General features: G+C 40.9%; 2 protein-coding genes across 14 annotated transcripts in view; one reads left to right on the forward strand and one right to left on the reverse strand.

Annotated features, from left to right (window-relative positions):
• The first annotated feature begins 25 nt into the window (after window positions 1-25).
• Window positions 26-7,554, forward strand: LOC144053549 (uncharacterized). 5 transcript variants are annotated; one of them, XM_077568103.1, is made up of 15 exons: window positions 26-326; window positions 401-514; window positions 738-857; window positions 956-1,018; window positions 1,271-1,387; window positions 1,552-1,665; window positions 1,884-2,056; window positions 2,522-3,194; window positions 3,291-3,433; window positions 3,898-3,958; window positions 4,386-4,600; window positions 4,673-4,859; window positions 5,647-5,742; window positions 6,244-6,405; window positions 6,885-7,554. In XM_077568103.1, the coding sequence occupies exons 1-14, from the start codon at window positions 144-146 to the stop codon at window positions 6,391-6,393; spliced, it is 2,409 nt and encodes an 802-aa protein (XP_077424229.1). In that variant the 5' UTR covers window positions 26-143; the 3' UTR covers window positions 6,394-6,405; window positions 6,885-7,554. The 5 variants fall into 5 exon arrangements, with proteins under 5 accessions (XP_077424229.1, XP_077424230.1, XP_077424228.1 ...); XM_077568104.1 differs by lacking the exon at window positions 6,885-7,554 and having other exon boundaries at window positions 5,719-5,742; window positions 6,244-6,868; XM_077568102.1 differs by lacking the exon at window positions 6,885-7,554 and having other exon boundaries at window positions 6,244-6,865.
• A 3,593-nt stretch (window positions 7,555-11,147) lies between these two features.
• The window catches only part of tdrd12 (tudor domain containing 12), a 28,114-nt gene continuing 14,513 nt past the window's right edge, over window positions 11,148-24,748 (reverse strand). For 2 of the 9 annotated variants that reach the window (XM_077569060.1, XM_077569057.1), the window contains exons 21-36: window positions 24,599-24,727; window positions 23,683-23,800; window positions 23,207-23,346; window positions 22,902-23,131; window positions 21,987-22,068; window positions 21,204-21,385; window positions 20,808-21,015; window positions 18,159-18,251; window positions 17,939-18,093; window positions 17,500-17,658; window positions 17,356-17,420; window positions 17,189-17,252; window positions 16,858-16,971; window positions 13,765-13,918; window positions 13,628-13,688; window positions 12,691-13,105 (exon numbers count right to left, since the gene is read on the reverse strand). In XM_077569060.1, coding sequence (XP_077425186.1) covers window positions 12,882-13,105; window positions 13,628-13,688; window positions 13,765-13,918; window positions 16,858-16,971; window positions 17,189-17,252; window positions 17,356-17,420; window positions 17,500-17,658; window positions 17,939-18,093; window positions 18,159-18,251; window positions 20,808-21,015; window positions 21,204-21,385; window positions 21,987-22,068; window positions 22,902-23,131; window positions 23,207-23,346; window positions 23,683-23,800; window positions 24,599-24,727 — 2,178 coding nt within the window. In that variant the 3' untranslated portion in view covers window positions 12,691-12,881. Of the gene's footprint in view, window positions 12,302-12,690; window positions 13,106-13,627; window positions 13,689-13,764; window positions 13,919-16,857; window positions 16,972-17,188; window positions 17,253-17,355; window positions 17,421-17,499; window positions 17,659-17,938; window positions 18,094-18,158; window positions 18,252-20,807; window positions 21,016-21,203; window positions 21,386-21,986; window positions 22,069-22,901; window positions 23,132-23,206; window positions 23,347-23,682; window positions 23,801-24,598; window positions 24,728-24,748 lie in introns of those variants that run through there. The other 7 variants (XM_077569062.1, XM_077569066.1, XM_077569065.1 and 4 more) reach the window with 7 other exon arrangements.

Consider the following 24,748-nt stretch of genomic DNA (forward strand, 5'->3'; position numbering starts at 1 on the left):
TCCAAAGTCAGGTGTCGTCTTGTATGGGCGTGTTGAAGCGTGTGAGAACCTAATCATCATCTCAGGTGTCAAATGTGTCAGGTTTCTTCTACTCGTCTATCTTCTACTTCCTGGCAGTCTGTGTGCACTTCTTGACCGTTGAGATGGGAAGCGGAGCGTCCGCCACCACCACCGAGGGATCCCGTCTGGGCCGGGTGGATGATGAGCAGCCCAACTTGGTCCAGACCCCCACACCTGTGGTCCAGACCCCCGAACCTGTGGTCCGGTCCCCCGAACCTGTAGTCAGGACCCCCACACCCGCAGCCCTGGGTGGAGAAACATTGCTGGTAGAAGATGTTTGAGTGCTGGAAGTGTTGTCATCAAGATGGTGGTGCTATTTGATGTCCATGTTTGTTTGTAGGCGGATGATGGACATCAAGCGGTGGACGTTCTGTCTGTCACAAGCAACCAGGCTCACTCCAAAGAGGAAGACGAAGAAGAGGCAATGCCAAGTGTTGTCGATCCACTTGAGACCGTGAGCAGATTTGATTTTGAACTCTTCGCTGGGGAAACTTAGCCAATTAGCAACATGCTACAAAGCTACATGCTAAAAAGCTAAATACCACAATAAACATGCTTGGAGATTGCATGCTAAGGGGCTTCAGACCACGAGGCTAAATCTTATGACGTTACACGCGTAAGGTTAAAACAAGGCAGACTGTCATGGCATCAATGATCGCACACTGTGTTCCAAACAGGAAGTGGCCGATGAGGGAGAGGAAGTGTCTGTGAACTTTGAGAGTTTTCTTCACAACAACGGAACTTTGTACAGCTGCTTTGAGCACCACGGGAACAGGGTTTATGTGGACGAGGCACAGGTACAGACAAACTAAAGGTGTGAGTTTAATATAAGCGTGGTCACATGGTGGCTGATATCTCGTAATCCTTTGATTCCAACACGGACTCTCCTGAGCAGAAACTGCAGTCTTTCCCCAAGGAATGGTACGACATGGGACGCTTCATTAAACCCAACCAGGAGGTGCGTCGTGTCATCGCCGCCACACTTCCTGTCTGTGCCAATCAACTTTCACTTCCTGTCTTTTGACCAATCAACCTTTACTTCCTCTCCAAGACGGTCAACTTTGCTGGTGGACCAGAAGTGATCATGATTCACTTTCTATGAGCAATCAACCTTCACTTCCTGTCTTTTGGCCAGTCAACCTTAACTTTCCATGTGTGACTAATTAATATTCACACCCTGTTTGCAAACTGTCTCCAATTTCCTCCTCAGGTCTCCGCCCAGCCACCAGTCGCCAGCGTCCAGCAAGTGGCGGCAGTGGGCGAGGACGATCGCACAGGCAGCATCTTCATCCCAGGAAAAGGAAATGTGATGACGTACATGTTTGAGGTGAAGGCCTCCGCTAGGGCACACCAAGGATCACATGTTTGAATTGAGCGCTCCTCCTGCTGGAATTTAAGATGTTCCATCTTTTCTTTCTCCACTTATTTGGGGTTGGGCGAAACTTGTCTTCCATGTTCTTCCAACTACTGTTGTATGGGCGCGTTTTCCAGGAGAGAGTGAACGTGTGCCGGTTCTGGGATCCTCATTCGGGCATGTGGCTGCTGCTCCCTCTCCAGTGGGAGATGAATGTGGACTTTGTGCAGAGCAGAGTCCATAGAGTCATGGTAAGGAGGTGCAACCATTCCTTGGATCAGAGCTGGGCACGACATAACAAGCATTTACATAATCAAACGTTCTGGAATATTTGTTGCAGCTTTTTTCCCTCAAATTGGCTCATTAAAATGTATTTAGTCATTTTATAACCTATTCAATATTTCTATACCCAACACAGTGCAAGATGGTTCTAGCTGCTCCTGACTGTTCTTTGGTCTTGTGTCCACAGTCAGTCCTGCCAGGCCTGTTGGACCAAAAGGAAATTACGGCAGCACTCCGACTTTGTAACTACGATAGCGAAGAAGTCATCTCTGCCTACCTCACAATGTTTGGAGAGGTTCTGCTGCATGCTAATGCTAATGCTAGTGGAGATCCAGGATACAGTGACCTCAACTCATTCAGGTTAGCCAGCATGTATGCTAGTGTCTCGTTAGCATGTTATGCTAACATGGTAATGCTACTACGTATCTTCAACATAGTATCTTGGTATTGTCATTTACCGACAAACTTAATAGAATGACTTAACTAACAATTGGCCTCTAATGGCTGGTGCCAGAGGGCAGCCATCTTACGTTGCCAGCCACAGTTACTGATGAATTGTGTTTGGTCCCTCTTCGTGTTGATTCTTCAAAACAATAACAACAAATCTAATATTATATCTTAATGTTTAAAGCCTGAAATGTGGCATGAAGTGAAAAAGTTCAAGGCAGCTAATACTTTTGCAAGGCACTGTACGCTTTCTAATCTAATAAATCATAGAAATAAATACTCAAGTAAAGTACAGATAACCTGAAAAATCTACAGAAATAGAGTGATGAATGAAGTTTTTTCCACCACTGATGATGATGATGATGCTGGTCCATCCAGAGCTCTTCTGGAGCGTGACCGTGCAATCGCGGATCTGAGGCAACAGCTTGAGTCCAAACAGAAAGAGGCGGACGAACATCTCCACAGGAACACGCTCCTGGTCCGGGAGACTCGCCATCTTGGCGACATTGTGCAAAACCTCCATCACAAGACAGCTGAGCTGGAGGCCGACCGGCAGGATGCCCGGGAGAAGATCCGGTCCCTGCAGAGTCGCCAGAAGTCTGCGGTGCCGTCCACCAGGAACACCACCGCCTCCAAGCCCACCCTCGATCCAGATCGATTACGCCGGGCCGGCGGACTGGCCCGAGAACTCAAAGTGTCTTCCAAACAGCTAAAGTCTTGGGTCCTCCTGACGCTGAGTGACTTAAAGAACATCCTGACCCAGGCGGAGGATGTCCTAAAGAAAATGGCCGAGGCTCAGCGGCGAGCAGATGGCGAAGTACAAATGCTGCGCTCGCTCTACCAGAAGGAGGCGCTAGAGAGACGCACTTTGTACAACAAGCTGCTTGAGCTGCAGGGGAACGTCAGAGTGTTCTGCAGGTGCAGGAACATCACCGGATCAGGAACCTCCTCATGTCTGGACCAGTATGACCAGCAGGAAGTCACGCTAATACACAAAAACACCAGGAAGAAGTTCTTCTTTGACAAGGTCTACGCACCCACCAGCACACAGGTGCCATAACAGCAGCAACAGACACACACCATGTGATAAAGGATCTGAGGTGTCACCTTGAATTCAAACAATTGAATTCCTGATGATGTCATGCAGGAAGAGGTTTTCGCCGGGACCGTGCCACTTATCACTTCCTGTGCAGACGGCTACAACGTATGCATTCTGGCATACGGGCAGACGGGCTCAGGAAAGACCTTCACCATGATGGGCACCAAGGACAAGCCCGGAGTCAACATCAGGTGTGTACGACCCAGCTCAGCTACTCACGGATGGGGTAGCCTGTCACTTTGCTGGTGGACCAGAACCAAGAACCAAGATACTAAAAGATATTCCCTCAGTAATGGTGAGAGAAATCTAAAATAACGATATGAACAACAGAGGGTTATACCGTACGTTAGACGTTTTTATATCACACTCCGTCTGACATGCATATTGCACAGCTCTATCCACCATTAAATAGGTGCAGTTGACTTGTTTTTAGGGATAGGAATTGATAAGAATTTAGCGATTTCAATTATATTATTGATACTGCTAATCAAGCCAATTCCTCATCAATTCTAATTGATTATGCCCAACGAGGGGCTTTAAGCAGCCTCACCAGTGTCCGAGCCCTACAACGATTCCTATCCCTACATGTACTGTTTGTGTGTATACTATGCATGTCTTCTGTTGAATCTATCAATCAAGCGTCTGCCCCCTGCAGGTCCATACGGGAACTTCTCCGTGTATGTTCACTCAAAGAGAAAGTGTCTTACGTGCTCAAGGTACCAACACAGAGCAGCAAAATGCCCAAGATGCGGCTTTCACCCACCTTTGCCTGTCACACACACATCATCAGATAATTCGTTGATTATATCGTAACTGCCTACCGACAGCACAAATGTCTACTGCTCAGATTTCAAGCTTGAAATCAGGAGAGTTGGAGCCATATTACAATATTGATGTTTTTCCTTCTTTTTTTTTTCATATGTGCCAAAAAAGTTTTAAAAGCTCGTAATGAGTGACAGGTGTGATAATTGGGACAAGTATAAAGTTTGCACTTGCTTACAAGTTCACAATATAGTTGGGGTTGATGAGTTTTGTTCAAACTATCCGGTTCTTTCAGTTAGTGTTATTTTTTCCTATAGTGGCCTTCAAAGACATCACATATATATATATTTTTTTTTTTTTTGTGGTGGGGGATACGTGTAGATTTCCATGTTGGAGATTTACAACGACACGCTCAACGACCTGCTAGCGAAAAGTCCCACGGCTTCCTCCACCCTGGATATCCGCGTGCAGGGTAAGTCTGTGTCCGTGCCGGGACTGACACACGTGGAGGTTCGGACTGAGGATGACATCATCAACGTCATGGAGACCGGAGAGAAGAACCGGAAAATGGCCGCCACCAAGATGAACATACACAGGTGGGGGATGGCATTGATAATGGTGATGAAGATGACGTAATGAAGATAGATTTTCGGTCTTTTTGCGTTCAGTTCTCGCTCTCACCTGCTGGTGGCGCTGGAGGTGTGTGGCAGTGACTCATTGTCCGGAGAGAATACGCGGGGCACGTTGACCATGGGTGACCTGGCCGGGTCTGAGCGCATCTCCCGAACAGAGGCCGAAGGCCCGCGACTCGTCGAGGCTGCCGCCATTAACAAGTCACTGACAGCATTGGGACAGGTCATCATAAATATTACATGGCTCGTGACATCAGCTCAATATTTATGGAGGACCAAAACTGCCCCCCCCCCCCCCAAAATATTTTCACTTTTAGTTATTAATTTATTTTGTCATTAATTTATTTATTTAGTCACTTATTTATGTTTTATTTTGGCAGTTTTGGTCCATATGCCAGGATGAAATGTTATTATTCAAATGAGGGGGCGGTCTTAAGTGTGTCTTGGGTTGGACTCTGTCATTGCAAACTGCCTTTCATTGGTCGAGTGAGCGGGTCTGCCAACAAGGAAGTGTCGCCGACTTGCATTGAAGAACTCCAGCAGTAGACGTCACGACTATCTTGTCCATTGTCACCACAACTTACGACTTAAGTTGCTCAACAAGTGGAGTCCAACCCAAGACATGCACCACCCCTCATTTGAATAACATTTCGTTTTGACAGTATGGACCAAAACAAAAATAAAATGACTAAATAAATAAATGATTAAAAGTGAAAATAAAAACGGATATAAAAAATATATTCAAAACTTAAATACAAATGTATTTATTTATGTATGTATATTTTTGTTTTTATTTCCATTTATATTTAAATTTCTTATTTAATTTTTGAATTATATTTTGTATATCTGTTTTTATTTTCACTTTTAGTCATTTATTTATTTATAATTTTGACAGTTTTGGTCCTCCATAACATGGTCAAGTCTGTACTTAAAACAACTTAAAGATGGCTGCTGTGTAATCACTGTATTATTATTAGCAAAGTCACTGTTGTATGTGTGCATGCTTTTAGGTATTTGCGGCTCTGAAGTGTAACGCTCTTCACGTGCCCTTCAGGAACTGTAAACTGACTCATCTTCTGCAGCCCAGCCTCAGCGGAGATGCCAAGGTCCCAGACTGTGGTGCTCTTCTGAGCTGTGTTCCCTTTGATCCAATTGTTGATTTTAATCTGATACCAATGTTGTGATTCCCTTTGATCTTTGATTTGAGAATTGTCCAAGTTGGGATCAAATTTCCCCCAGAGGAAAATGGATGGATGACCAATCTGTCCATCTATTCTTAGTTTCCATTCACTCATTGATTGCCAGCCATTAATTAGTAGTAGTAGTTAGTAGTCCCTCGTATTGTACATAAGGTTAAATAAATAAATCCAAGGTGAGACCCTCTTCCACGCTTAACAGATGAAAAACACTTGGCAAATGTACACGTCAGTGGCAGTAAACGGTTGTAATCTGAGTAATCTGAGATAAATTGATATAGAATCCTTAAATCTGAGCATGGTGATTCCTTCAAACCAGATTGTGCGTCATCAAATCTGAGTGCTCCGATTTCTCGGATCCTATCAGCGTTCATCTTGGTTCTGATCCCAGCTTTCTAATTTCCACCTTAGTGTTGCGTCTTCCTCAACGTGAGTCCGGACGCCAAGGACGAGGTGGAGACGCTCAGCACGCTCCAGTTCGGCTCGTCCATTCGTCACCTGGCACTGGGAAAAGCCACCAAGAACATCACGCCGGCCAAAGGAAACAAGATGGCAAAATAGGCGATTGTTGAAGCAAGTACAATCATAACAAGTGTCCATTTACAGCAAATGTTGAAATCAATTTTAAATTAATATTTACTCAGTTAATGTGTTTGATTTTAGAAGTGCTAAAAACGAGTAAACTGTACTAGGAAGAGAGAGAGAAATTTCTATAATTTGACATGTTTAAATGCTTAATGTACATAATGCACGTTGTACACTAATTAGACTATGTATGTACACTAACGTAATATATTAGTGTACTTTTAATTCATTTAATCATTAATATATAAGTGTACTTTTAATTCATTTAATCATTATTAAATTATTTTTCCTGCTTAATGCCATCCAGGAAACACAGAACTTTGACTTGTGTGTATTATTCAGTTCCCAAGTTAACATTAAACCTGTATATTTTTTTCATTTCAATTTGTTTTCAACTAGGACTGAAACTTGAAGTTGTCATTTTCCCCCCTGCAATTTGGTTAATTTTTTACATCCAAAACCTGCAGGACTGCGGCCCTCGAGGACCGAGTTTGCCCACCACTGCTTTAGGTAAATGCAAGTGAATGACGGAGAGCAGCAGATTCGACACATGAATTTAACTACTTGTACAAAAAATACCAAAATATATGAATGTGCAAATAAAAATTCTAGAAACATAAATGTACATTTCAACAAATTAACTTAAATGCTTGATCCTCAGGGTGTGGCCCTTCGCAAAGTGTCGCTGGCCGTATCCAACACACAAAGAGCGAATGCTTATTAACATGATATGGTTAATCTCTGCTAAAGCAATTACTATCTCCTCATTTGAAAACCTGACCGAAAAGTATTGGCACAAAGTCCGAGTAGTACGCTATGTGTATTTCTCGTAAGTTTCGGAGTTTTTTTTCTTGCAAATCTGCCACTTTATAAAGTCTCAAATTTGTCACTACAAACTTGCAAATTTGCAAAAGTTTTTTTTCTCACAAATTTATACCGCTTTATAAAGTCTCAAATTTGTGACTTTATAAAGCGGCAATTTTGTGATTTTTTTTTTCTCATAATATTGGCCCCTTCCTCTAAAAAATATATTTACTTTTTTATACGTCGCCCTAACACGCCGTCGTAGGTGTGTGTGTGTGTGTGTGAATGAACCTTAAGCGGCATACAGTTTTTGGACCGTTGTCGTATATAAAAAGGTTTGTGTTGTATTTTTTGGGACATTAATGGAATAAGATTGGAGCTGCCTTTGATTTTGATTTTATTGGAATTAAATTGTTTTTTACCACACGACCGGACATTTTTGGGTTTTTCTTTTTTGATGCAACAACACGCGTCCTAAGAGTTCTGAACGGTTCACCCCTCAACAAATGTAACATCTTATTGGAAAGACTCTATACCAGTGGACAACAATAAACATTCAGATGAATGGAACAGCGAGACACTGAAAAGAGACACAGAGAAGCAGTGGTGGTTGGCAAAAGAGACAAACGGGAGTTGAGAAGGGGGCTTGGACAGAAACAAACAAACGGATTTATTTCTGCGCAGTGTTTTCAGTGCAGATCCTCTGCAGCGATCCTGACGTAAAACACACACAGAACAGTGACAACGTAACAATTTAGAAGTCTTGCTCCCACTTTGCTCCCCACTCACCTAGTGAGGGCCCATAGATACAGACGCTCCCCTACTTACGAACATTCGAGTTACGAACAACGGTACATACGAACATGTCTGCGCGCATGCGCGCATGTCAAAAAATGTTCGGAAAGAGATGCTGTAAGTTAGATTTTGTATTGCGCACCTTTTTCCGAGTACTGTAGTGCTTCTTTCCGCCGCTAATACCGACGCTTGGCGCTGTGAGAGCTCACCCAGCATTGGAGGCTCAGCAACGTGTCGAGGAGGAGGAAGAAGAAGAAACGCCTGTCGCTCATAGATAAAGCCATCGCACTCTTCGAGCAGCAAGACCCAAATATTGAACGTTGCACAAATCAATTGAATGATGCCATACAGTGCTACCGCATCATTTATGATGAAAAAAGAAGAAAACTGTGCAATCGTCGTTAGATCGCTTCTTTCGGCCAGTTTCTAGTAAATCCTCCAAGGAAGATACAGTACTCATCAACCCTCATCTTCTTCTCCTCGACCCTCAACTTCTTCCTACATTGAAGTTACGGAGGAGGAAGTAACTTTTGAAGCCCATTCCAGCAACGACGAAGAACCTCTCATGATATAAAATCCTCCTCTTCCTCCATCAAATCCTTAAGCATCGAGTACATCTTCCAAAAGTAAGTTAAACTTCATTTTATTTATCTTATTACGTACATGTACATACTGTGTGTGTCTCTCGCTCTCTCTCTCTAACATACGTAGTACAGTACTGTACGTATTCTCTTTAAACATAAATTATAATACAAAATATAGCACTGAAGCAACTTACGAACAAATTCACCTTACGAACGATCGCTCGGAACGTAACTAGTTTGTAAGTTGGGGAGCGTTTGTATACTGTAAAGGTAGAAGAGCAATCGATGGCGCCTGATGCAGAGTGGCCGCCATCTTGAACAGGGAGACCAAAGTACAGCTAGGCTGATATGGTTGTTTCAGGGCCACTACGGATTATTAGTAGTCAAGGAGACCAAATTTGGAGCTGATATTCGTTTGAAGTAAAAATAAAAAATACTTGTCAACATTTTTAATAATACAAACTCCAACACTTAACTTTGTTTAACTGTTTCATGTTTATTAAATTTTATTTGTATTTTAACATAACATATTAAAGTTTTTTTCCCCCCTTTATATCTTGGATAATAGATATCTTTGTTTTCAAATTCTAACAAAAAGTGCAGGGTTCTCCCAGGCTTAGCAGCATGTCATAGATAGTTCAATGAAAACTTCAGCAAATGAATAGCTCCTTAAGATTTTCTACAGCAAATAAACTTTTCCCAAAATGTCAGTATAACTGAAGTGCTAATGTTTCACTTAGGTTTGCTTTAATTAAAAACAAAAACAAAAAGTGCAGGGAGTTCACATGTTCAGCTGCAACAGTCAACCTCTGTGCCGTGTACCACGGGAAATGATCAAATTCCACTTAATAGAAATGTATTTATATATATAAAAAAAAAAAAAGTATCTTTGTTCTATCTATGCCAACTTATAGTAGCAAACAGAAAGAATAAATGACCTATTACTGTAGATGTCAAAAAGTATATAATTGGAAAAACTTATGTGCCTTGGCTCAATAAAGGTTGGCAATCACTGTCATAGGCTATAAGGAAAAAAACGTTCTGAGCCTTCCACAGCCCTGCCAAGAATGTTCGTAAAGGATTTTTTCCCCCGTTATTTTGCTTTTTTTTTTTTTTTTTCACAAACCAAATTGTTCAAAAACTAAGGTTCTTCTTGAGCTAGTGTCATGAAAAAGTGTTTGCCACCTTCTCAAATTATTTTTTTTGCAATTTTTCCACCTCATTGTTTATTGGTGTAGTATGTCCTATGTGCCGTGCCCATCATCAAGATCATCAAACAAAATGTTAGGTTATCTTTGGCTAATCCAAAGTAAACATAAAATGCAGTTTTTAAATGGGGATTTTTATTTATTTATGGGGTAGAAAAAATATTCAAACCTCCCTGAGCCTTTGTATAAAAATTTTTTTTTTAAAAAGAAGAAGCTTAAAACAACCACAAAATGAAGGTTTTGAAATGGCTTAGACAAAGTGCAGACTTGAATCTGATGAAAATACTATGCCGTAACTTAATAAATGTATTTATTTTGGTATTGCTATACAACCGAAGAAAAAAAGTAGTAGCAATTTTCTATCCTTCTAATTTCTAGTTCCTGATTGTAAAATGGCCATACTGGTATCGATACCTTTGCACGGTGCAACGTAATATAATGTAATGTAATATAATGGTGTAGATGCCACTGACTTCCGACTTTCACACATCAGCGCCGTTTCCGGGCCACTGATGGCCGCGTTCCAACACTCGCATCCCCACCCCTGCGCCGCCCAACCGCGCGCTCCTGCAGATTGGCGTCTCAGGTCTCTGAAATGCTTCGGAAAACTGAGACAGACACACTACACACTCGCACCAGTCGACGGGAACGCGCAACCGAGGGGCAAAAATGCGGAGGCGCAAGTAACGGGACGCGGCCCACATGTCGCAAAGCAGAACCGGAAACAAAGCTGATGTGTGATACACGTTAGTCCCGCCTCCTCCGTGGTATAAACCCCATTAGCGACCACTAGACCAGTGATAGGGAACCCTGGTCCTCGAGAGCCACTATCCTGCCTGTTTTCCATGTCTCCCTCCTCCAACACAGCTGACTCAAATGATCAGCAAGCTCTGTAGAATCCTGATAATCTTGTTCATGAATCAGGTGTTTTTGGAGGAGACATGGAAAACAGGAAGGACAGTGGTTCTTGAGGACCAGGGTTCCCTACCACTGCACTGGACCTAAAATTAAATAAAAGGGACAATATGTAGAATTTTTTTCAATGTTCATTCATTTTAAAATCCCACTTTTACTTTCAATAATATGCACACAAAAAAGTTCTATCACATCAACACATTATATACTGTGTATATATATATATATATATATTTTATATATACATACATATATATATACATACATACATATATATATACATACATACATACATACATATATATATATATACACATACATACATACATATATATATATATATATACATACATACATACATACATACATATATATATATATATATATATATATATATATATAAATATATACACACACATGTATATATCTATATACATATATATACCAGGGATGTGATTTGACCAAAGTGAAATTATCTGAAAATTTAGCCGGGGGTCTGGGGGCCGCTGGGACCCAGCTAGGTCCCCCGGAGCTCATGGGTTTTCCGTGTTTTTAAGTACTTTCAATGCACTCACATGACAAAGAAATAGACAAAACAACAGCATAAATTTTCAATGTATATTGAACTATCCCATATAAAATGGCAGTTTTAGTCAACTCAAAATCAGTCACATTCAAAAACATTGGACTGCCTTTGCTTTTAAAAACTATCACTGAGAATATCATCATATCTAACTAATGTGATTACTAAGTTAACACATAAATAATGTTGAAGAGTTCAAATTTCATGAACAAATAATTGTATCATGACCAAATGAAAAGTAACTCATATTAGAGCATACCACAAATGTCTTTGTTATAGCAGAAGATGTTATCTGTCGGAGTCATGTGCATACACAACGAACTACTTAAAAAAATCTGAATTTTTTTTTGGGGGGGGGGGGGGAGATAAAAAAAGCGGAATTCCGCGAATTAGCAGAAAAATCACATCCCTGATATACATACATCTATATATATATACACACACATATATATATATATATATATATATATATATATATATATATATATTTATAAACACATTTTTTTGCGTATTATTGAAAGTAGGAGGGCTTTTAAAATTAATGAACATTGGCAAATCAAAGTGAAAAAAAATCTACATACTGTCCCTTTAATAGATAAAATCACCATTTAAAAACTGCATTTCATGTTTACTTGGGTTTTGTCTGATATTTGCATTTGTTTGATGACCTTGAACATTAAAATTAGGAAACTACAAAAAGTAAGAATTTGACAAGGGGGCAGATACTTTTTCACAGCGCTGTATCTATCTATCTGTCTATCCATCCATCTAGTTAAGCAAGGTCTCTTAACGATCAATCGATTATCAAACCAACCAATCAAGTGTGACACCAGCACCATCATCAAGAACTATTCACAGCTATGGTGGAGCTCTCCGTGCAGCATCAAAAGTCGACAAGTGTGTTGAAGACCTTCAGCACGTGGAGTCGCTGTCGGTGCCGCTGTCTCCGTTGACAAAGCGGCATTCTTCTCCCGTGTCGGCCACAAACACGTCACCTGAACAACAAAGCAACGTCATACGGAGAAGGACTTCAGGTCACATGGGTAAAGCACACAAACAGGCACACTCATTCTGAACACTGAATCACAATTGGAGCAAATGCTGACCTCATTATGTCTTAATGAGAGTATTTGCAGCTGGAAGGCCTTCTGCACATCGGGCGACGCTGCCCAAACTGGCTGACTGAGAAATGCCAACAGCCTCTCAAAAATATCCACACTTCTCTTTGAGGCAATGTGACAATCATGCAATGGTTTTGTGGTTCAATAAAAATCAACACAGTATACAGTCGTGGCCAAAAGTTTTGAGAATGACTCAAATATTAATTTTCACAAAATCTACTGCCTCGTTTTTGATGAAGGCAATTTTAATGTACTCCAGAATGTTTTGCAGTGATCAGATGAAATTATTTGCTAAATCTATATCTGCCATTTATCAGTTCACAAGAACTTCAAGGAGAGATGTTTAATTGCTGTGAAGAAGGCTTCAGGCCGCCCAAGAAAGTCCAGGAAGCCAGGAATGTTTCCTAAAGTGGATTCAGTTGCGGGATCGGGCCACCACCAGTGTGGAGCTTGCTCAGGAATGGCAGAAGGCAGGTGTGAGTGCATCTACACGCACAGTGAGGAAAATACTTTTGGTGGATGGCCTGGTGTCAAGCAGGGCAGCAAAGAAGCCACTTATCTCCAAGAAAAAAATCAGGGACAGACCGATATTCTGCAAAAGATGCAGGGATTGGTCTGCTGAGGACTGGGGTAAAGTCATTTTCTCCGATAAATCCACTTTCCGATTGTTTGGGGTATCTGGGGAAAAAAGCGGAGACGAAAAGGCGAGCGCTACCATCTGTCCTGTGTCATGCCAACAGTAAAGCATCCTGAGATCATTCACACCAAGTCACAAAATTGAAACAAAAAATTAGCTCATACTAAAACAAAAAGCACAATATTTTGCTTTTGTACATAACGGCAATGCATATAAACCACCTAATATCTCTAATAAAACTTAATATAACAGCAGTTGCTAATGCACGCACACATTGAGTTTCTCCACATACTGACTCGGTTCACAAGCATGTTCCCCTTCATCTGACGATTAGCGTGAATTTTAAACAGAAGGGCCAAAAAAAATGCATGAAAATTAAACTGCACTAAAAAAAACAGCCACCAGAGGGAGCTAGAAATGTACAAATGAAATGAAAATCAACCTGACTTATTTTTAAACAGATGTGTTACTTGTAATATTGTGACATGACGACGATATATTGTGGCAGTTTTAATATCGCAATATCACAATATTGCCGTTATCGTTACATCCCTAGCTCTTACCATGAGTGGACATGGTGTCTTCCTCTTCCAGATGCTCCATGTCGTAACTCACAAAAATGTTCTGCAGGGGAAGGGGAGGGGGGTTTGAGTTGAAGCCTAAATTTTGCTTTATGTGAGGAGTTAAAAATAATCGGCACCTTGCTCCTGAGAAGCGTGGGCCAGTAGCCACACTCTTGTTTGACCAGCGTAAGGACGGGCTCGTTGGACTTCAGTTCCCAGCAGCAGCGCTCCGCCAACACGGCCGCATGGAGATCCAGATCCACTCCGTAGTGGAGACCATCCACAATGCCACTGAACATGCATGCACATTAGTAAAGGTGTCTAATGTACTGTACTCTGCTCACTCTTTATGAGCTTTATTTCAAAACACTTTTAAAAGTTCAAAGTTTGAACAATCACAAGTTAACTTATAGTAATGTTTCCCGATATACATGATATGCTCTATAAAAAAAAGTATTTGTAAATTGCATTTTTGCTATGCTAGCATAAAAGTTTAAAAAAGAGTGTAATGAGTGTGTGATGCTAAATGAATCAATTCGTAATCACAGTGATTCTCAACTGGTGGGTCAGGTTCCCAAAATGCATGGGCCAATTATCAGTTTGATGGTTTACCTGGTTTTAAAAAGTTAATAACTACTAATACTGTCTGTCACCGCCGGTAATGACTGAGCTGCTTTTTTCTTTTCTGAGGGGACTTCTAAGAAGGGTGCTGCTCGCAGAGTTGAGTAAACAGGCTGCCTCTTTGAAATCAATTGCCTCCAATGAACTTTTTTTCTTCTTCTACGTGAGCAAAGAGAAAAGAGACAGTTACTTTCAAGGATGCCTTTTAATTAATGTGCATTGTCTTAATAAAATATTTCCAGCTGGTACTAGTTAGCTCCAAAGGCAACATAAGTAGCCCACGATTTTGTTCTAAAAATAACTCATCAGTGACACTGACTTATCTTTGTTTGTCACTTTTTTACTCACGACTGCCACCTCTGGCCCAAAGCATAACTGCATCATCTGTGTCTGGCTCGTTCATGGTGCGCGTTCGAGTACGTGCACGATCTTAAAACGACAGCCACAGTTGACAAACGAAGACCTGACTTCAAATGAGGTAAGAAAAAAATCCGTCCCTCCCTTCCTCCAAGAAACTGTGGAGTGCGCAGGGTCCGCACACTCCAATATAAAAGGAAGATAAAAGTTGATAGGTGCAGTCAGAGTAAAACAGTCAGGGCCCATCGTACTCAGCATTGTATGATATAGAAAAAACTCTTAACGGCACAATGCACCTTAAATGTAACAAAAAAAAATCTATATTTTCTTTACGATACCAACATACATTCCAAGGTTACGAATGGTGCACAGTTAACTAGTTTGGGCATCAGTGTACAAATATGCGGTAATGTGGCACCCTCTATTACCACCATATTAACAGTTTTTATTATTCTACTGTTTTGTGGTATGCATTTTTCATACAAATATTCACTTATTTAAACATCCCCTGAAATATTTAATGTGCTTCACAGGTTGGTCTTGCCTTTGATTTTGAAAACATAAATTTGATTTACATGCATTATCAATCTTGTGGCATAACTGTTTGTTAATTCGTATTTGTTATTCCTCTCTAGCATATAGTTTCGGAATGGAAGATATTTGATGACGGACTTTTCTAAAAGGAGATCAATTACTTTGCTGCCATTTTGCAGTAGCTAACAACCCTTTACGTTTTATTTGACTTTATTAGTTTGTAGGTCAATTACACGTCGATTTTTTATTTTAATTTCCCATCATTTATTTATATTCATGCAGTTGCCATGTTTTTCCTCAGTTTCTTAATAAGATGCTCTGAAAGCAGAGGTGGGCATTCATTCCGTCAATACTTGACAGAAGGTTCGTCAATCCGGCAATGACAGACACCCATTTTGTTGAGTGTTAAAAATTATATACAGTATATGTTTTCAAAGGCTACTTTTGGACAATGCTTGTTTTTCTTCTTTGCGTCTTAAAAGAGTGTGTCGCAACTTTGAGACAAGAGGAAAATGCGGGTCCAAGATGACAACAGTTGAGAACCACTGTTTTATTACACGCTTGAAAAAAAACAAACGTTAACAATCAAGACAAACTAAATGTGTTATCAAACATTCTTAAGATGCCATATTACACAGTCTGTCATGTGGTTAGTTCAAAATTAACAACATCTAATGCTTCTTTGACTAACTGCCAGTGACATGTAGGAACAGGCAAAACAATTAAAGGCTATAACGGTTAACATTCAAACAACAAAATAATAGCAAAGTGTTGAATTGAACAGGCCCATATTTCTTTGAGGAAATACATTTGAGAGTAATTTGAGATGAGATCATCCTTGCTTTCATTTTACAGTGGTACCTTGACAAGTTTCATTTGTTCTGTGACCAAGTTAATATACAATTTGCTTAGATATCAAATCACTTTTTACACTTCGAAATTATTCAAATGTTATTAATCAGTTCCATTCCCCCCGCCCAAAAAAAACACCCCAAAATTTTTTATGAGGAAAAACAGCGTCTGTGTGCGAGTGATTGCCTACAGCAGATCTTTGCAAGTGTTTTCCTCAGAGGTGGGAAAAACACTGTTACGTCGGCCCGTCATTGACGGATGCGTTTGCATTTTCTCTGAATACTTTATGACGCAAAGCCTCGAAAAAATACATAAGACTGACCACCGACTGAAGCAGGTTTACGTCCGTCAATCCGGGCAAGTAAATACGGTCCTTCTCAATCCGTGTATTTTTACGAGGCTTGCGTCATAAAGAACTTCATCGGTCAATGTATGACGGTTTTGCCCACCTCTGGTTTTCCTTTTGTATTTTACCGTTTGTTCTGTGCAATAACTTGTGGCTCTTGCTAGATATAAAATGAAAATCAACTGAGCGACAGCTTTTTATTGAAGAAAAACTCATAAGTAATTCAAGGTGCGACTGTAGCACAAACATTAAGCAGGCTCCAATAATGAGGTGAGCTCAAATGTAGACTCAAAATATAATCCAAATCAAACCATCCTGAAGATGAACTCCAAACAAGTCAAGTGAAAATGATTAGAAAACATAAGCATGTGTGCGCGTCCCATGCCCCCTTCAGGCAAAGTAAGCCTTGCTAAACATGTACCCACTTCCTCCAGTGAACAGAGCTCTGTCCAAAAGGCTCCAGTGGCCGTCAGATGCAGAGTGAAACACGCAAGCAATGTGCGACGCCGTCAAAACAGACCTGTACACTGCGCGGTCGGAGTGGAAGTCGCAGCGCTGACTCTGCGGTTCCCTCAGCTTCAGCGTGACATTCAATGACGTGGGCGTTTGAAACCAACGAACCTGAGGGTGCAGACTGACACAAGGTGGTGTCAAAGTGCCAACATTAAGTCTCAGCATGACAAGTCTAGATACTAGCTCATTGGTTCTCAAATGAATTTGGCGCCCGCGCTTGCGACCCCCCCACCCCCATCCCAATTTTACTTGTGTTTTTAATTAAGAAAAATAGCACTGTATTGTATAGCTATAAAAACGGTAAAACAACTCTAACTTTGTCATTTGTACTATCATACCTCTTAGTCATGTGACTGTCTCCATCGCGCATCTCACTGTGTTGGTTGTCACCAGCAGAAACACCTGAACACATCACAGCCAACCTCAAACAACTATTTGAGCTAAATAGCCAGCTTTCATTGAGCCTGCTGCTCGATTCAAAACGTCAGCATTTAAGACTTTTTACCGTCTTCATTGCTGTTAAGATGGGGCGTCTGATTGGTTGTTGAGTCACATTCAATTTCAGTTCTGCTGCAAAGTAAAAATTCCTGTTACTTTAATTTCCAACAACAAACAGGTGGTCAGTGTACTCCAAAAACATAAAAGCAACCTGATATCTGAGGTATTGCTTATCTTCTTGTCTGATTCCTGGAGAAGAGGAAGTAGCTGGAGTTCCAGAGCATCAGGTTCCTTGACTTCTCCACTGGTTTGGTTGCTCATGTGGAAGGGCTCAGGCTTCACCGGAGGGTCACTAGTTTCATTCATGCTGCTGACAAAAATTTGAAAGTAGTTGTTGGAGAAATACTAGTCTTCTCACTGGCTATTGTCGAGATATCCTTGAGTAAGGCATCGTCCACACCAGCACCCCCCAGCTCAATTTTCTCTCTTATTACTTACTCTATGAAATCTCTCCTTGTGTGCCTGCCTGCATGAGTGTATACATTGACACCAAGTATACATTTAAGTGCCAGTTGAAATTCCATTTGAGTGAATATAATAAGATGACCCGGTAGTGGTGTCATTAACACATCCACCTAATAGTTTCTTACCCACATGCATGATTGGTCACTCTATCCCGACCTAGTAGCTGCAGCTGTTTCAGATGATCTGGGTTTCTTTCCGCCATGCCTGTGTTCAAAATGAGGGTGGGAACGTTGTGCTCGCTGATCACAGTCTTCATTCCAGCTACTCGACTCTCCAGAACCTCCAAGAAGCACAACAATCAAGATGGTTTTCAATGTGTCAAAGGTCCATCTAGTCAGAACATACCATAATATCCAGAAAGACTGTGTTTCCCAGACTGAGGACAGCTCTGGCTCGGTGCTTAACACCTTGTATCTTCTGGTTGATGGCTCTGGTCACCTGAAGGTGTTCAAATATGGTTCAAAACATTTTCACTTCCTTTCCATTTTGGGTCCATAAGTTTTCTGGTGTAGCGCAAATCACTTTGTATTTAATATAGAATTGCTATCAAATCAAGTCTAAGGGACTCCCCCTTCTTCAGCAGCTTGCACGGTACAAAAGATGACAGATTAGTCTTACAAATCAATCTCAAATTCAACATAACACTTATGTGTACCTATGACCGGAATGTAACAATATTTATATGGGTCCATAGTAAATATATGCATGTGCAAATGTGTGCATGTGTCAATTGAAGTGGGTGACGTTAAAGCTTGAAAATAGAACAAATTTGTACAACAGAAAAAGTCACATGTAATGTATGCAATTTTGGCTACATTCCCGTGTGTCGCCCAAAACCCCTAAAATGTTCGCTTCTTAAAGCCCAGAAATTCTTTTGGAAATCCAAATCCAAAAACAGGACTCATAAGGCTTGATATTCCAAATTTAGAAGACGACTGGGCCGTTTCCCTGCAGGGGCAATCCAGTTTATTGCCTAGGCACTTATTATCATAAATTGATATGGAACAGGCCTGTTTGACACCATGGCATTCAGTCCTTTGGTGCACTGATAAGGAATATGACCTCACACTGGGGCTGAACGATTTGAGGAAAAATGAATTGCGATTCTTCTGGCAGAGATTGCAATTTTGATTCAAGATTTATTTCCCCCACCAAACTACCAGGTCAATGCTCACAATGTACATTAACATTTACAAATATTACAGAAACTTACATCATACCATCAAAACATTAATACTCAAATCATGTAAAGCTCATTTCTCGCTAAACGGCATGCTTACAAAAAAATTTAGGTTAAGTCAGGGTTCATAAAAGGTTGCAAACATATTCGCAAACAGTTTTACTTGTTGCAAATAGTCTTTCTTCTGGCACCTGTTCTCCACATTGATCATCATGCCAATCAAGAAGAGAGGTCAGCGTGTCGACCGCAACGTCTCGTCAGTGGTGAGTGTGAGTGTATGTGTGTCAATGTAGTGTTGCACGGGATACCAGTACCATACCTCAATGTTTCGGCGTCAAAAACGGCTTGGTATCTTTTGGAACTGTATTTATAATTTTTTAATCAAACATTACAATAAATAGAACAGAACATTCCTTGACATCACATCAGAATATAACTGTATACATGCATACAAAACCACAACACCTTGGGGCCAATAGAGTGGTATCATTTTTCAAGCACCGGTATTTTAAAAAATAAATACGAGACAGCTTGCCAACTCTGTATTTTAAAGGCAGGTTAACATACACGCATGGCCGCCTGTCTACCGATATGTGGAAAACGCCTTAAGTGGCACCACTTTTTTGTGCGTGTGTGCGAGAGGGTGCAGGAAGATGGCTTCAAGCACTGAAGCGCTCGCTTTACATCGATCACATAATATCATTTGCAACATTGACATCCGAAAGAAGGGCTGACAGGTAGAAGCCATGGCTCATTAGTAACCCGTCCCCATCGATTCTTACTATACGCATCAGTCATATACATTGATTATTATTTTATTTTTAAGTTACTGTGGCTCGAGGCAGGAACACATCTAATATGGCCAAGCACCTTGCTAACAGGTGCTGTGTCAAAGTAACCCTTGTAAAAAAAAAAAGAGAGATCCGCTGCCGCGGGAGCGCGCACGCATTGGAAGTGGAAGTGGAGTGGAAGCCAACGGGACAGCACTGCCAACGCAGGTTTTCAATAAACACATGAAAACATACACAAGTGGTTTTCGATTTTCAGTTTTAGAAACGTTTTGTAATGAGAGCAAATGTTTCTCGCAGAGAAGGAAAAAAAAGCAACCGTCACTCCTGCAGTGGAGTCAAGTTGCGTTCAATGAACAAACGCACAGTAGGAAGTCACAGTCATGCATTGAAAAAGCTCAGACGACTGACAGAGCGACAGGTTGTGACACATTCTTGACACGTCCTTTAAAAATAAGTCAAGTACGAATTATTTTGTTTCTAGTTTGTAGTTTTTTATTACGCATTTGACTAGTTGGAAGAGGAATGGAGAAGAGCAGAAACATGCACGCACACACAAGAAACTAATACATTGAGTCATTGGAGAGCCACTGTATTACCAATATTTAAAACGGTGACATCAAATGCAGTCAAATACAGTACTTCAATAGGCTATGACATGCAATGTGAAGTCTCATACAGTATAAATATATGCAGTATGTACATAGGCTAACATGTATACATCCTAATATTTTGAATTAATACAAAAATAAAAAATAATTCAAAGTTGTTTTGTCAGTTGTAATTTTGCTGCTTTTGCTGATGATTTAGATTTTTGTCAAGGTACCATCGGTATCGAGGTATTTTATGCAGGTATAGTATCGAAGTCAAAATTTTGGTATTGTGACAACACTATGTAAGCTTCAAACTGCAGTAGAACAACTGAATGTGCACATGTGCACCCTTGGTCGTACTACTGAAACTGTAAGGGAAGTGGGAGACGACCCCCTGATTTTTTAAGAGTAAAAAGAGAATGGTGGCAGGTACCTTGGGATGCCAGTCAGTCTCTGCGTCAGCAGGCTTCACCTGACACACGATCATCTCCACTGCATGGCCAGGAAAAGAGTGGAACTTCTCGGGCAGCTGCAGGATCTGGTGGGATTTTACTTCTTCCACTTTTCCGATGTCAACGAAGCGAACGAGGACACTGAAAAATAGCCGGCCTTTGGTGTCGGGGACAGTCAGGACCTTTACCCTGCAGAAGCAGGAGAAACTATGCTTAGCATTGCACAGAAAAGTCACAGAATATAGATCCCCACAATATTATGAAGGTTTTTTTTGTCAGCTTTCTCTATTTTCTAATTTATTTCCTATCGCTGCTGGGCCTAGAATGTTATCTCCCTTGATAAATGGAGGTTCATTGCAGTGTGAAGAAAGCAAGACCTGTGGAAATTGTGGTTATCCTGCACAGCGTACAATCCTCCTTGTAGGACCTCATCAGGACATGGCATGCGGTCAGCATAGTAAGACGAGATGTCAGCCATCATGCAGTCAAAGACATCGTCGTCCTTCTGTATTATACGACCATAGAAGACGGATGCAGTCTTGATGTGGAGAGGCAACACCTGCACACATCACGCATCATCTCGGCAGCTGTTGCTTGTTTTATGCTCTTTATAGTCTGACATGTGTAAAGTAATCTTTCTATATTCAAAGTTTACCATTTACGACTTTGCCTTTGTTTTTCATTATTTGTGGTATTGCGCTATTTGCTTACACATCACTAAAAATACTGTTGATTGATACTGTTGAGCTGGTCGTCTTTGAAAAACAAATAAAAATTTGCATTCTGCACTTATATGTTTTATATCACACTTGTATTTTTCTAGCCAAAAATAACTCTTGGCAGCCTGACATGGTGATGCCATCTGATACCAGAGGCGGTTTGACTGATTTACAGGCTAATCCTCTAATCATGACAGTGCCATTTCCAGCATGCGTGCCCATACCGACATCTTTATACAGACCAATTGGTTGTATGCTCAATATAGACTAATTGATTGTATGTGTTGGTCTTTAAATCAAGAATGTAAAATGAATACTCAAGTCTGTCAAGTCTCCTTGTCTCTCATCAAGCCCAGTCCTAAGTTCAACTTCAGAGTTAAAGTCGATTTTAAGTCTTGAGTTCAAGTCAAAAGTCATCAAAACTTGTTGTGGCATGGTGACCTCTATGAGTCCAGAAGCAGGAAGATAGGACTGATCCAGTTGAGAGATGAGCCTGTGGCGGTCTGGACACACAGCGCTGAACCTACATAGCAAAACACACATATACAACAAGTCCGTGATACTCAAGCTTTGAGATTAAATTTCAGGATGAACCTAAATGTACGTTGTCGTGCCACAACATGCGCAACATGTGAGGCTGCTCATGTGCAAGCAGTTTGAAGGTTGATACTTACCATAACGTCAATGCCACTTTCTTTTAGCCAATCTATTGCATTTCACATTTTATGTTAGCATTACATTAGCAGACTTTGGTTGGACAAAATTATATGGTTTGGTTGAACATTTTGGTGTTTAAATTTACAATGATTTATTTTCTTCTTTTATGTCATTATTATAGGAAAAATACTTAACAGCTTCAAGCAAGCACACGGTGGAGAACTCTGAAAGTGAGTTTGAGAACTAAGGAATACAGTCGATCCCAATCGCATATACTGCATATTACCTTCGAGGAGGAAAAACAAATAAACAAACAAAAAAACACTTCTGGTAAAAAAAAAAAATGCTATTAAGTGGGAGATCGGGTGGAACAAAAAAGAAAATGCAAACATGCATGGGCCACTGCACTTTAAAAAGTTATAATTTACTGATTTTTTTTTTATTCATATTGTTACCAATACTAAGGAATATTTTTTAAATGTTTGTTTTATTAAGTTTAAATGTGTTGTTTACTGCCTGTTGGAGGTGTAACTATTTTTAAACAGTTTTTTTACATAATCTCTCAATCTCGCGATTTTGCCACTGCTGCGGGTGGGTCGGGAGCAATGATTCACTGTATGTCCAAAAGTTCTTAACTTGAATGTTTGTACAAAGGCTATTTTTCATCGTCATACAGTTTGATGTCTGGCGGCTTTAAACCTGCACACTCCAAAGCTCTTCAGGCGGTGACAGAGCGGCCGCTCAGTCTTCTGCTCTTCTCGGGCCATGTTAGCCGCCTCTGTGAAAGAGAGGAGCTCTGCAGGAAGCAGAGCATGGCTTCGTCTGAGGTAGCGCACCAGGCCGCCAACGTGCTGCGCATTCTGCTCAGAGACCAGCAGCAAGGACCTGCAGACTTTAGGTACTTTCGCCATTGAGTCTTTGGAGGAAAGCTTTGAGAATAAAAGCAGAGGTGGAAATTAGAACCATATCCGATCAAGATCTACAACACCTGGTCCAGGTCTTACGGGATCTGTGAGGTTTCTGAAGTTGCTGCTCATGCAAAAAAGTTGGCTTCCGAACATTTTGGATGAACTTGGGAATCCGAAGTGGACCACACAGGTGGCATCTGTCAGCCCCAAACACCTCAGGCACTCTTTGGTGGTGACTTACAAAAAAACAAAACAGTTCACTGTTTAGAGTTAGCATCGGTGTTGATATATTTTTAATTTTGTTATTTTAAAATCATGTACACTTAAACCTAGAGCGTGGCATTCCAGTCCCCTGAAATGCAATGGTTAATGTTATGATAAATTCATACAATAAAAAATAATCATAAAATAGTTATAAGATTCAAGAAAAAAATGTTGCAATCTTTACAATGACAAACAAAAGTCTCTTTACAATATGTTCTATGCGCCCCCACTAGTCAAAATACAGCATTCTGATTAATATTGTGTTTGTGGAAAATGAATTAAGTAGCAAAAAGTGCGCTATGCTTTACCCAGAATGACGTGTGTGCCAGAGCCAATGTTTTTGGCCCACTGCTGAAGCACAAAGTCCAACGTGTGGATTAAACCCTCGTGAATCATCAAACAGAATGCTGATTTAATGCTCACAGCCTGTTGGGAGACATGAAAAGATCTAATAAAATCTCACTTTACACAAACGTCAGACTTAAAATTATTTTTCTATATGCTGCTTACAGAGAGACCAATTTTTCTAAGGTTTTTTAAAATATTTTTTTTTATACGCCGTTTGGGATTTGCTTTATTTCTCCTAATAGTGATACCAAACAAGCTTTGAAACAGTTTTTTTGCCAGGGTAGTAGACGCAGTGCAAGTCAGAATTTTGAACTTGTGAAAGGAGCAGGGGGTAAAAAAAGTCAGAGAGGCCAGACTGAGATGGTTTGGACATGTCCAGAAGAGAGATAGTGAGTGTATTGGCAGAAGGATGTTGAGTTTGCAAATGCCAGGCAGGAGGTCTAGAGCAGAGGTGGGCAATCTCGGTCCTCGAGGGCCGGAGTCCTGCCTGTTTTGTAGGTTTCTCACTTCCAACACAAGCTGATTCCAATCAACAAGATCGTTATCAGGCTTATGCAGAGCTTGCTGATGAGCTGATCATATATCAGCTGTGTTGGAGAAGGGCAACACGCAAAACCTGCAGGACTGCGGCCCTCGATGCCCACCTCTGGTCTAGAGGAAGACCAAAAAGGAGGTTTATGTAGTTAAAGAGGACATGAAGGTAGTTGGTGTGAGAGCAGAGGATGCAGAGGACAGGGTTAGATGGAGGCAACTGATTTACTGTGGTGACCCCTGAAGGGAAAAGCCAAAAGGAAAAGAAGAAAAAAAATCAATTACTTGCCAGTTGCCCAGCAATCTAACACTTCTTCAAAACACAGACTTGTCATTACTACTTGCCTTGTGGACATCTTCAACCTCCTCAGCGGAGTTGCAGATGATGAGAGTCTTCTGGCCCACGTCAGGGCTGAAATCCAACGCACTCAACAGTGCGGAGATCTTGCTGCTCTCCAAGGTCATGAGGACAAGCTGTGACAAGATGACATCATC

This window comes from Vanacampus margaritifer, chromosome 6 (genome assembly GCF_051991255.1).
Source record: "Vanacampus margaritifer isolate UIUO_Vmar chromosome 6, RoL_Vmar_1.0, whole genome shotgun sequence".
In the NCBI taxonomy this organism is placed as follows: Eukaryota; Metazoa; Chordata; class Actinopteri; order Syngnathiformes; family Syngnathidae; genus Vanacampus; species Vanacampus margaritifer.

Bases quoted from the DNA above. Each gene is read 5' to 3' on its own strand.
- LOC144053549 (XM_077568103.1), top strand. From the start codon at position 144: ATGGGAAGCGGAGCGTCCGCCACCACCACCGAGGGATCCCGTCTGGGC. The intron at 515-737 runs GTGAGCAGATTT...TGTTCCAAACAG, and splicing joins TTGTCGATCCACTTGAGACC to GAAGTGGCCGATGAGGGAGA. The intron at 3,434-3,897 runs GTGTGTACGACC...TGCCCCCTGCAG, and splicing joins AAGCCCGGAGTCAACATCAG to GTCCATACGGGAACTTCTCC.